The sequence below is a fragment of the Entelurus aequoreus genome, linkage group LG14, assembly GCF_033978785.1.
Source record: "Entelurus aequoreus isolate RoL-2023_Sb linkage group LG14, RoL_Eaeq_v1.1, whole genome shotgun sequence".
Classification (NCBI taxonomy): Eukaryota; Metazoa; Chordata; class Actinopteri; order Syngnathiformes; family Syngnathidae; genus Entelurus; species Entelurus aequoreus.
Window position 1 is genome coordinate 7102437 of NC_084744.1, and position 11400 is coordinate 7113836.

Here is an 11400-nt window from a genome sequence, read left to right on the forward strand (position 1 = left end):
CATGTGTCGCTCCAAAAGCTGTATGTACCTTTCAGCATTAATGGTGCCTTCACAGATGTGTAAGTTACCCATGCCTTGGCCACTAATACACCCCCATACTATCACTTGTCCCCTATAACAGTCCGGATGTTTTTTTTTTCCACTTTGGTCACGACGTCCACAGTTTCCAAAAAACAATTTGAAGTGTGGGCTTGTCAGACCACGGATTACTTTCCCACTTTGCATCAGTCCATTTTAGATGAGCTCAGGCCCAGCGAAACGTTTCTGGGTGTTGTTGATAAATGGCTTTGGCTTTGCATAGTAGATGTAACGACCAACTATAGTTTTCTGAAATCTTTGCAAGTCATTGTATTCTGTTTTTATTTACGATTTGCACAACGTGCCAACTTTACTGGTTGTGGGTTTTGTATATATATATATATATATATATATATATATAGACTAGGATTATGTTTTAGTGCGATTAATCGCCTTTTTGGAACGAGTCATGATCAATCACGGGTTATTACTCGCTGGTGCACGTAAAATTGTAATTCAATTGTCTTTGACCTACGCATCGACCTGATCACTGACCTTTGACCTCCCATATTGTGAGATGAATCTGCATATTCACATGATCAATGCAACATTTGTCTGTGATTGATCACATGACTTAACTCCTTATTTCTAATGCAGAGGTATTACTCTTGTTTATTATTTGTGTATATGTTTCTGCTTTTTGGTTAAGGCAGGGGTCGGCAACCCAAAATGTTGAAAGAGCCATATAGGTGAGGGCCGACATCCGGGCAACTGAGCTACGTACGGGTTCTTCGAGCCATAGCAACCAGACTGGCGTTGAAAACAAACCGTTGCCATTACTCTTTAACCTGTCGACCTACGCTGGTTAAACCCGTCATTCTGCCTCCAGCCGAGTGTGAAGCGACTGGGATGAGAATCAGCACCTCCAAGTCCGAGTCCATGGTTCTCGCCCGGAAAAGGGTGGAGTGCCATCTCCGGGTTGCGGAGGAGATCTTGCCCCAAGTGGAGGAGTTCAAGTACCTCGGAGTCTTGTTCACGAGTGAGGGAAGAGTGGATCGTGAGATCGACAGGCAGATCGGTGCGGCGTCTTCAGTAATGCGGACGCTGTATCGATCCGTTGTGGTGAAGAAGGAGCTGAGCCGGAAGGCAAAGCTCTCAATTTACCGGTCGATCTACGTTCCCATCCTCACCTATGGTCATGAGCTTTGGGTTATGACCGAAAGGACAAGATCACGGGTACAAGCGGCCCAAATGAGTTTCCTCCGCCGGGTGGCGGGGCTCTCCCTTAGAGATAGGGTGAGAAGCTCTGTCATCCGGGGGGAGCTCAAAGTAAAGCCGCTGCTCCTCCACATGGAGAGGAGCCAGATGAGGTGGTTCGGGCATCTGGTCAGGATGCCACCCGAACGCCTCCCTAGGGAGGTGTTTAGGGCACGTCCGACCGGTAGGAGGCCACGGGGAAGACCCAGGACACGTTGGGAAGACTATGTCTCCCGGCTGGCCTGGGAATGCCTCGGGATCCCCCGGGAGGAGCTGGACCAAGTGGCTGGGGAGAGGGAAGTCTGGGCTTCCTTGCTTAAGCTGCTGCCCCCGCGACCTGACCTCGGATAAGCGGAAGAAGATGGATGGATGGATGGATGGTGTATATATGTATATATGTCAGTTTGCCTAATTTTTGATGCAATACATATACTGTACAGTACTGTAAACAAAAAAAAACATATGATAAATAAAATAAACAACCTGTAAATTAAAAAAACATGCACAGTAAATGAAAAAACAACATTCTTTAAATGAAAAAAAATATAGTGTAAACAAAAAAAAAAATATATATATATATATATATTTATATATATATATATATATATATATATATATATGTATAATTATACTACTATAAATAATCATCTGTATCAACATTCCAGCTTATTTTCATCACGTCTTTTTTGCTCCTTTTTTCGTACATTCTTACTGGCATTAGTAGTGAAGTGAAGTGAAGTGAATTATATTTATATAACGCTTTTCTCTAGTGACTCAAAGCGCTTTTACATAGTGAAACCCAATATCTGAGTTACATTTAAACCAGTGTGGGTGGCACTGGGAGCAGGCGGGTAAAGTAAAGGACACAACGGAAGTGACTAGGATGGTGAAAGCGGGGATAGAACCTGGTAGTCAGGATATACGAATAAATAAAGTTATAATTTTTTATAAAATTGTGTATCTGCATAACTTAAAGTCTCAACAATTCTGCCTGTATGAAAACATTCATGTTCAATTATACATTTGACAGTGTTTATTGCTGTTGTAATTTTTCAAATGAATTAATTCAAAAGTCAATAGTAACAATTTGTTTGTTTACTTTAATATTTATTTCAGTCTTTTTTATTTATTTATATTTTATCTCGAGAGTGTCTTATATATATTAAACCAAGGGTGATGAAACTTTTCCCACTAAAATAAAAATGACCGTACTGTATGTGGGGGCCTTTTAGACAATTTTCATTTTAAGAACATAATGTCATGGCTGTCTTGAGTTTCCAATCATTTCTACAACTCTTTTTTTTTTTTTTTTGTGATAGAGTGATTGGAGCACAAACTTGTTGGTCACAAAAAACATTCATGAATTGTACTTCTTTTATGAATTTATTATGGGTCTACTGAAAATGTGAGCAAATGTGCTGGGTCAAAAGTATACATACAGCAATGTTAATACTTGCTTACATGTCCCTTGGCAAGTTTCACTTTTGGTAGCCATCCACAAGCTTCTGCTTGAATTTTTGACCACTCCTCTTGACCAAATTGGTGCAGTTCAGCTAAATGTGTTGGTTTTCTGACATGGACTTGTTTCTTCAGCATTGTCCACACGTTTAAGTCAGGACTTTGCGAAGGCCCATTCTAAAACCTTCATTTTAGCCTGATTTACCACATGATCCGTGGTCCGGATCATGTTTTTGTTATTTTCTGTTAGATTTGGACTCTTTTAGTTCCTGTTTGTTACACCTCTGAGTTTGTTTTTGTTTCCATGGGGATTAATTAAGGTTCACCTGCCTCTGGTTGGTGGTCGGCACGCTCAGCTGCTGTCAACCACTAATTATTCGCCTTGCAAGTTCATGTGCTAAGCTCCGCCATAGCTCCCATGCTATCAGAACGTTTTTTGGTATTTTTGTGTTTTGCATAATCTATGGACAATAAATCATCACGCTCTCGTTTCGGAGTTTTCCGTCTGCTTTCCTGGGAGAGCGAACGACCCCGCATAAAGATGCGACCCCCGACGTGACAGAAGGAAGCCAGACTGAGCGTGGCGAGCAAGGTGAATAAAAAAGCTGTTTTGATTAGTGGTTGACAACCAAACCAAAACTCAGAGGTGTCACAAACAGGAACTAAAAGAGTCCAAAACTAACAGAAAATAACAAAAAACATGATCCGGACTACGGATCATGACACCTTTACCACTTTTGAGGTGTGTTTGGGGTCATTGTCCTGTTGGAACACCCAACTGCGCCCAAGACCCAGCCTCCGGGCTGATGATTTTAGGTCAGGCCTGGGCAATTATTTTGACTCGGGGGGCCAAAATTTGAGAAAAAAATGTGTCTGTCTTTTAGGAACACATACAAAACCTCACGATAATGTCTAAATGCTAAAAAACGTTATGATAGGCTGCCTTAAAAAACGGAATGGAATTGTACATGTTTTTAACTGAATGAGACACCCAGAATGTACATGGAAATAAAGAATGTGAGATTTACAATATTAACAAAAACAACAAAAAATATTAACTATGCACAATAAAACACTGAATACTGAAAAGATATGAACTGTACTTCGAAAAAAATCCCAGCCTTTTTCTGAGATTTTGAAGTACAAAAACGAGACCTTCTCACCTTCTTTTTTACCCTCTTTCGATTTTGTCGTTTTTTTTTTTTCCTGGTCGACCAAATCACCTCCGTCTCGTTAATAGGTGCGCCATGACTTTAGAGGCGGAATTTTCAAGAAATGTGTCCGAGACAAAATGAGCTACACAATCATGGCAAAGAACGTCGCACCCGCGTCTCCATTGACATATTTTACAATTAAGCGAAACACGACAAAAATGTAACAAACAGCGAAATATGAACGCCAAAAAACCTCAAAAAGCCACACCTACAATCTGATACATCTGATATATCACTAAGTTTTACAACTTTGTTGTAAAAATCTCCTACTGCGTATGTCCCTGACACCCGCATTTCAAATAGATTACCATAGTAACTCAATAGATTACCATAGTAACTAATTAGATGACCATAGAAGTGACCCATTACCTCCCTGCTTGGCACTCAGCATCAAGGGTTGGAATTGGGGGTTGAATCACCAAAAATGATTCCCGGGCGCGGCTACGCTGCTGCCCACTGCTCCCCTCACCTCCCAGGAGGGGAAACAAGGAGATGGGTCAAATGCAGAGGACAAATTTCACCACACCTAGTGTGTGTGTGTGACAATCATTGGTACTTTAACTTTAACTTTAAGTGAATTATATTTATATAGCGCTTTTCTCTAGTGACTCACAGCGCTTTACATAGTGAAACCCAATATCTAAGTTACATTTAAACTGCTCCTCCACATGGAGAGGAGCCAGATGAGGTGGTTCGGGCATCTGGTCAGGATGCCACCCGAACACCTCCCTAGAGAGGTGTTTAGGGCACGTCCGACCGGTAGGAGGCCACGGGGAAGACCCAGGACACGCTGGGAAGACTATGTCTCCCGGCGGGCCTGGGAACGCCTCGGGATCCCCCGGGAGGAGCTGGACGAAGTGGCTGGGGAGAGGGAAGTCTGGGTTTCCCTGCTTAGGCTGCTGCCCCTGCGACCCGACCTCGGATAAGCGGAAGAAGATGGATGGATGGATGGCATTTAAAGCAGTGTGGGTGGCACTGGGAGCAGGTGGGCAAAGTGTCTTGCCCAAGGACACGACGGCAGTGACTAGGTTGGCAGAAGCGGGGATCGAACCTGGTAGTCAGGATATACGAATAAATAAAGTTATAATTTTTATAAAATTGTGTATCTGCATAACCGAAAGTCTCAACAATTCTGCCTGTATGAAAACATTCATGTTCAATTATACATTTGACAGTGTTTATTGCTGTTGTCATTTTTCAAATGAATTAATTCAAAAGTTAATAGTAACAATTTGTTTGTTTACTTTAATATTTATTTCAGTCTTTTTTATTTATTTATATTTTATCTCGAGAGTGTCTTATATATATTAAACCAAGGGTGATGAAACTTTTCCCACTAAAATAAAAATGACCGTACTGTATGTGGGGGCCTTTTAGACCATTTTCATTTTAAGAACATAATGTCATGGCTGTCTTGAGTTTCCAATCATTTCTACAACTTCTACGGCGGGGATCGAACCTGGAACCCTGAAGTTGCTGGCACGGCCACTCTACCAACCGAGCTATGCCGCTGTAACGAATTAGATGACCATAGTAACTAATGAGATGACCATAGTAACTAATGAGAGTAACTAGTATATCATGCAAAAGCGCAGATTCCGACCATTGAAATACTTTGTATAGTTCATAATGGCAGCTACACTTTCCATCTTAAAGATCTAAAAAAAATATTTGGGGGCCAGATTGAAAAGCTTAACGGGCCGCATGTGGCCCCCGGGCCTTACTTTGCCCAGGTCTGTATGAAATTGTCCTGAAGAATTTGGAGGTAATCCTCCTTTTTCATTGTCCCATTTACTCTCTGTAAAGCAGCAGTTCCATTGGCAGCAAAACAGGCCCAGAGCATAATACTACCACCACCATGCTTGACGGTAGGCATGGTGTTCCTGGGATTAAAGGCCTCACCTTTTCTCCTCCAAACAGCTTCATTTTTGTTTCATCTGACATCCCATGGACAAAGGTAAGACCTTCTGGAGGAAAGTTCTGTGGTCAGATAGATAGACTGACTACATGTGCCCCCCCCCCCCCCCCACCCCGGGCCGCACTTTGGACCACCTTGCTTGAGGCCATGGTTTCTTATACAATCTTGTAAATTTCCTCCAGTACAAAAAAAAAAGGAACATCTTGTGGTGGCACCGAAGGAAATGGACTGCATTCCACTGCCAGACAAACAGGAGACACCCGACCAGGTCCTCACACAAACACGCTCAGACCGTCCAGCATACGGCAAGAATGTATTTTGTCTTGTCTGGACAGGAAGTTTGCTGGACGCACACACACGCACACACACACACACACACACACACACACACACACACACACACACACACACACACACACACACACACACACACACACACACACACACACACACACACACACACACACACACACACACACACACACACACACACACACACACACACACACACACACACACACACACACACACACACTGTTTTTCTCCTCGGAGTAATGTCACCCACATAGGATGAAAGTCAATAATTCTGTGGAGTTTGAACTGCTGGGGGTGGAATAAATGTTCTCCAAGAAAGTTTGTGCTAAGCTGCAAGAGAAGTGTGTGATCAGCAGCAGCAGCGGCCCACTAACATTCCACTTCCCTTTGCCCGTCCTTCTTCCATTACCTCATCATGCAACCTGCTGGCATCAAGCAGGAGGTCCAACTGGAAGGAGACACATGGACATGCACCTTCTAAGACTGTATGGTGGTGTGGTCATTCCGGCTCTTCAGAATCCATGTTTAAATATCGATTATTTAGGAATGTTCAAAGAAGTAATGCAGGTGGTTCTGAAATGTAGAACCAGGAGAAGCCAGGCTAATCGCTGAGCTTGTTTTGATGTGGTGAGGAGCGGACTCAGAGACAAGAAATACCTTTTAGTATGTCTTTGTTGTGAGGTCAGGATGAAAAGGCAACAAGAACAAAACGTTTAAAAAAAAAAACGTACTAGGTGAGGACACCTGGACACACCTGACTGCAGACCACAAGGGTGGAGGAGAAGTCCTGCAGACCACAAGGAGTTGTGGGGCTCTCCAGCAGAGAACTCAATAAAAGGTGTGCCTAGGTGTGCCCAGGTGTGTCCAACTGTGTCCAAGTGTGCCCAGGTGTTCCCAGGTGTATCCAGGTGTGTCCAGGTGTATCCAGGTGTGCCGAGGTGTGTCCAGGTGTGTCCAGGTGTGCCCAGGTGTTTCCAGGTGTGTCCAGGTGTGCCAAGGTGTGCCCAGGTATGTCCAATTGTGTCCAAGTGTGCCCAGGTGTTCCCAGGTGTATCCAGGTGTGTCCAGGTGTATCCAGGTGTGCCGAGGTGTGTCCAGGTGTATCTAGGTGTGCCGAGGTGTGTCCAGGTGTGTCCAGGTGTGCCCAGGTGTGTCCAGGTGTGCTCAGGTGTGTCCAGGTGTTCCCAGCTGTTCCCAGGTGTGTCCAGGTGTGCCAAGGTGTGCCCAGGTATGTTCAATTGTGTCCAAGTGTGTCCAGGTGTGCCCAGGTGTGTCCAGGTGTGTCCGGGTGTGCCCAGGTGTGTCCAACTGTGTCCAAGTGTGCCCAGGTGTTCCCAGGTGTATCCAGGTGTGCCGAGGTGTGTCCAAGTGTATCCAGGTGTATCCAGGTGTGCCGGGGTGTGTCCAGGTGTATCCAGGTGTGCCGAGGTGTGTCCAAGTGTATCCAGGTGTATCCAGGTGTGCCGAGGTGTGTCCAGGTGTATCCAGGTGTGCCTAGGTGTGTCCAAGTGTGTCCAGGTATGCCCAGGTGTGTCCAGGTGTGCCCAGGTGTTCGCAGGTATGTCCAGGTGTGTCCAGGTGTGCCCAGGTGTGTTCAAGTGTGTACAAGTGGGCCCAGGTGTGTCCAAGTGTGTCCAGGTGTGCACAGGTGTGTCCAGGTGTGCCCAGGTGTGCCCAGGTGTGTCCAAGTATGTCCAAGTGTTTCCAAGTAAGTCCAAGTGTACCCAGGTGTGCCCAGGTGTGTTCAAGTGTGTACAAGTGGGCCCGGGTGTGCCCAGGTGTGCTCAGGTGTGTCCAAGTGTTTCCAGGTGTGTACAGGTGTGTCCAGGTGTGCCCAGGTGTGCCCAAACTGTGGAGGAGAGCGAGTGAAGCACAGCAGAGAGAGGAAGTGACAAAGCTAGCTTGAATGTGACGTAAGGAATAAATACTTGAAGAAAAGTTAGGTGTTCCCAGGTGTGCCCAGGTGTGCCCAGGTGTTCGCAGGTATGTCCAGGTGTGCCCAGGTGTATCCAGGTGTGCGTAGGTGTGTCCAGGTGTGCCCAGGTGTGCCCAGGTGTGTCAAGGTGTGCCCAAACTGTGGAGGAGCGCGAGCGAGGCACAGCAGAGAGATGAAATGACAAAGCTAGCTTAAATGTGACGTAAATAATAACTACTTGAAGAAAAGTTTGGTGTGCCCAGGTATGTCCAGGTATATCCAGGTGTGTCCAGGTGTGACCAGGTGTGACCAGGTGTTCCCAGGTGTGTCCAGGTGTGCTCAGGTGTGTCCAGGTGTGCCCAGGTGTGTCCATGAGTGCCCATGTGTGTACAGGTGTGTCCAGGTGAATATGAATGATATGAGTGTTATAATACCCACACAGTACTACAATATGAGTGTTATAATACCCACACTGTACTACAATATGAGTGTTATAATACCCACACAGTACTTTAATATGAGTGTTATAATACCCACACTGTACTACAATATGAGTGTTATAATACCCACACAGTACTACAATATGAGTGTTATAATAACCACACAGTACTACAATATGAGTGTTAAAATACCCACACTGTACTACAATATGAGTGTTATAATACCCACACTGTACTACAATATGAGTGTTATAATACCCACAGAGTACTACAATATGAGTGTTATAATATCCACACAGTACTACAATATGAGTGTTATGATATTCACACAGTACTACAATATGAGTGTTATAATACCCACACAGTACTACAATATGAGTGTTATAATACCCACACAGTACTACAATATGAGTGTTATAATACCCACACAGTACTACAATATGAGTGTTATAATACCCACACAGAGCTACAATATGAGTGTTATAATACCCACACAGTACTACAATATGAGTGTTATAATACCCACACAGTACTACAATATGAGTGTTATAATACCCACACAGTACTACAATATGAGTGTTATAATACCCACACAGTAGAAAAATATGAATGGCTGGAAATCCCACAACTTATTGTGGTCCTTGAAGGCAACACGATACATATTAGCATATTATAGTGTGGAGTCTCATCCATCACTGGGGCCAATTGATACTTTATCACTTTAATCAGATTAATCACAGGTCGATCCTCCATCCATCCATTTTATACCGCTTGTCCCGCTCGCTGGCGTAGTTTAAAGTAAGTTTAAAAAAATGTATTAAATGCAACTTTATCCATGCAAACTGGCAGCCTTAAAGAAACACTGCAGGAAAAACACCAAACTGTCAAAGAGTTCACGGAAATTACTCATAAATCCCTCCCAGAAAAATGATTTCAAAGTGACTCGGACTTGAACATAGTGGTCGTCGTCCCCCCCCCCCCCCCCCCGATTCCAGGATGGCTGAAATGAAAGCCATGCAATTGAGTATGTGCTCCTACGTCCCATCTGGGCCCTCCTCTTCTTTTTCCTGCCTCCTTTGTGTCCAATATGTTTCCTTTCAATGGCAAATAATTGTCTCGCATCTGAGTTGGAATTGAAAAAATAATTAGACTACGGCAAATCCCCCTTTTTTTGCGAAACACTGGCCCCGTTCCGTGGGGTTCCGGGGATTGCTGCCCTTTCCAGGAATACGTTAACACACATATACACGCACACACTTACACACATACACACGGGTGTGTTGTCGTCGCTGCTACTCCAGCAAACATGGCACGGTGACATGCACAGGTGCACGTCAATACGTTCAAAACATGGAGCAAAAATGATTTTGATCAAGTCCGACAAAGAGGACAATTTTGTAGTTCATTCCAAGTCATTCAAACGGCAGAGTTGACTTTTTGACAAATACTAGAGTTCAAGGTTTTTACTCGCGGATGAGTAAAGGGACTTCGACTGGTGGTCTCACTGGAAAATACCACTTCGTCATATATATATATATATATATATATATATATACATATATATATATATATATATATATATATATATATATATATATATATATATATATATATATATATATATATATATATACACACCTGCCTACTCTTCAGGGGATTTTATTTTATTTATTTTTTTAAATACATATATATATATATATATATATATATATATATATATATATATATATATATATATATATATATATATATATATATATATATATATATATATATATATATATATATATATATATATATATATATATATAAATATACAGTATATATATTTATAAATATGTATTACCGGGGTAGAGCGGAATATACGTTAGGTCAGGAAAAAACACAGAGGCTATTTCATCCCTATAAGCCTGTTTCACAGGTTTCCCTGCTCTTCAGGGGATATTTTATTTTATATTTTGGAAATACATATTTATAAATATATATACTATATATTTGTATATATATAAGAAAAACATAACAAGACGTGAATGTAAATTTGACGAAAACGATATACATATATATATATACACATATAAATATACATATATATATATATATATATATATATATATATATATATATATATATATATATATATATATATATATATATATATATATATATATATATATATATATATATATATATATATATATATATATATATATATATATATATATATATATATATATATATATACAGTATATATATTTATAAATATGTATTACCGGGGTAGAGCGGAATATACGTTAGGTCAGGAAAAAACACAGAGGCTATTTCATCCCTACAAGCCTGTTTCACAGGTTTCCCTGCTCTTCAGGGGATATTTTTTTATTTTATTTTTTGGAAATGCATATTTATAAATATATATACTATATATTTGTATATATGTATGTATATATATATATATATATATATATATATATATATATATATATATATATATATATATATATATATATATATATATATATATATATATATATATATATATATATATATATATATATATATATATAGATATATATATATATATATATATATATTATATATATATATATATATATATATATATATATATATATATATATATAGATATATATATATATATATATATAGATCTATATATATATATATATATATATATATATATATATATATATATATATATATATATATATATATATATATATATATATATATATATATATATATATATATATATATATATATATATATAAGAAAAACATAACAAGACGTGAATGTAAATTTGACGAAAACGATATACATATATATATACACATATAAATATAAATATACATA

General features: G+C 40.5%; 1 protein-coding gene across 1 annotated transcript in view; it reads left to right on the forward strand.

The window, feature by feature from the left end:
• Nucleotides 1-8292, forward strand: part of LOC133665303 (keratin-associated protein 16-1-like) — a 14713-nt gene extending 6421 nt beyond the window's left edge. The window contains exons 2-8 of the mRNA XM_062070561.1: nucleotides 7060-7188; nucleotides 7259-7408; nucleotides 7479-7538; nucleotides 7589-7738; nucleotides 7799-7918; nucleotides 7989-8068; nucleotides 8164-8292. Of these exons, the coding sequence (XP_061926545.1) occupies nucleotides 7060-7188; nucleotides 7259-7408; nucleotides 7479-7538; nucleotides 7589-7738; nucleotides 7799-7918; nucleotides 7989-8068; nucleotides 8164-8292 (818 nt within the window). The remainder of the gene's footprint in view (nucleotides 1-7059; nucleotides 7189-7258; nucleotides 7409-7478; nucleotides 7539-7588; nucleotides 7739-7798; nucleotides 7919-7988; nucleotides 8069-8163) is intronic.
• The last annotated feature ends 3108 nt before the right edge of the window (nucleotides 8293-11400 follow it).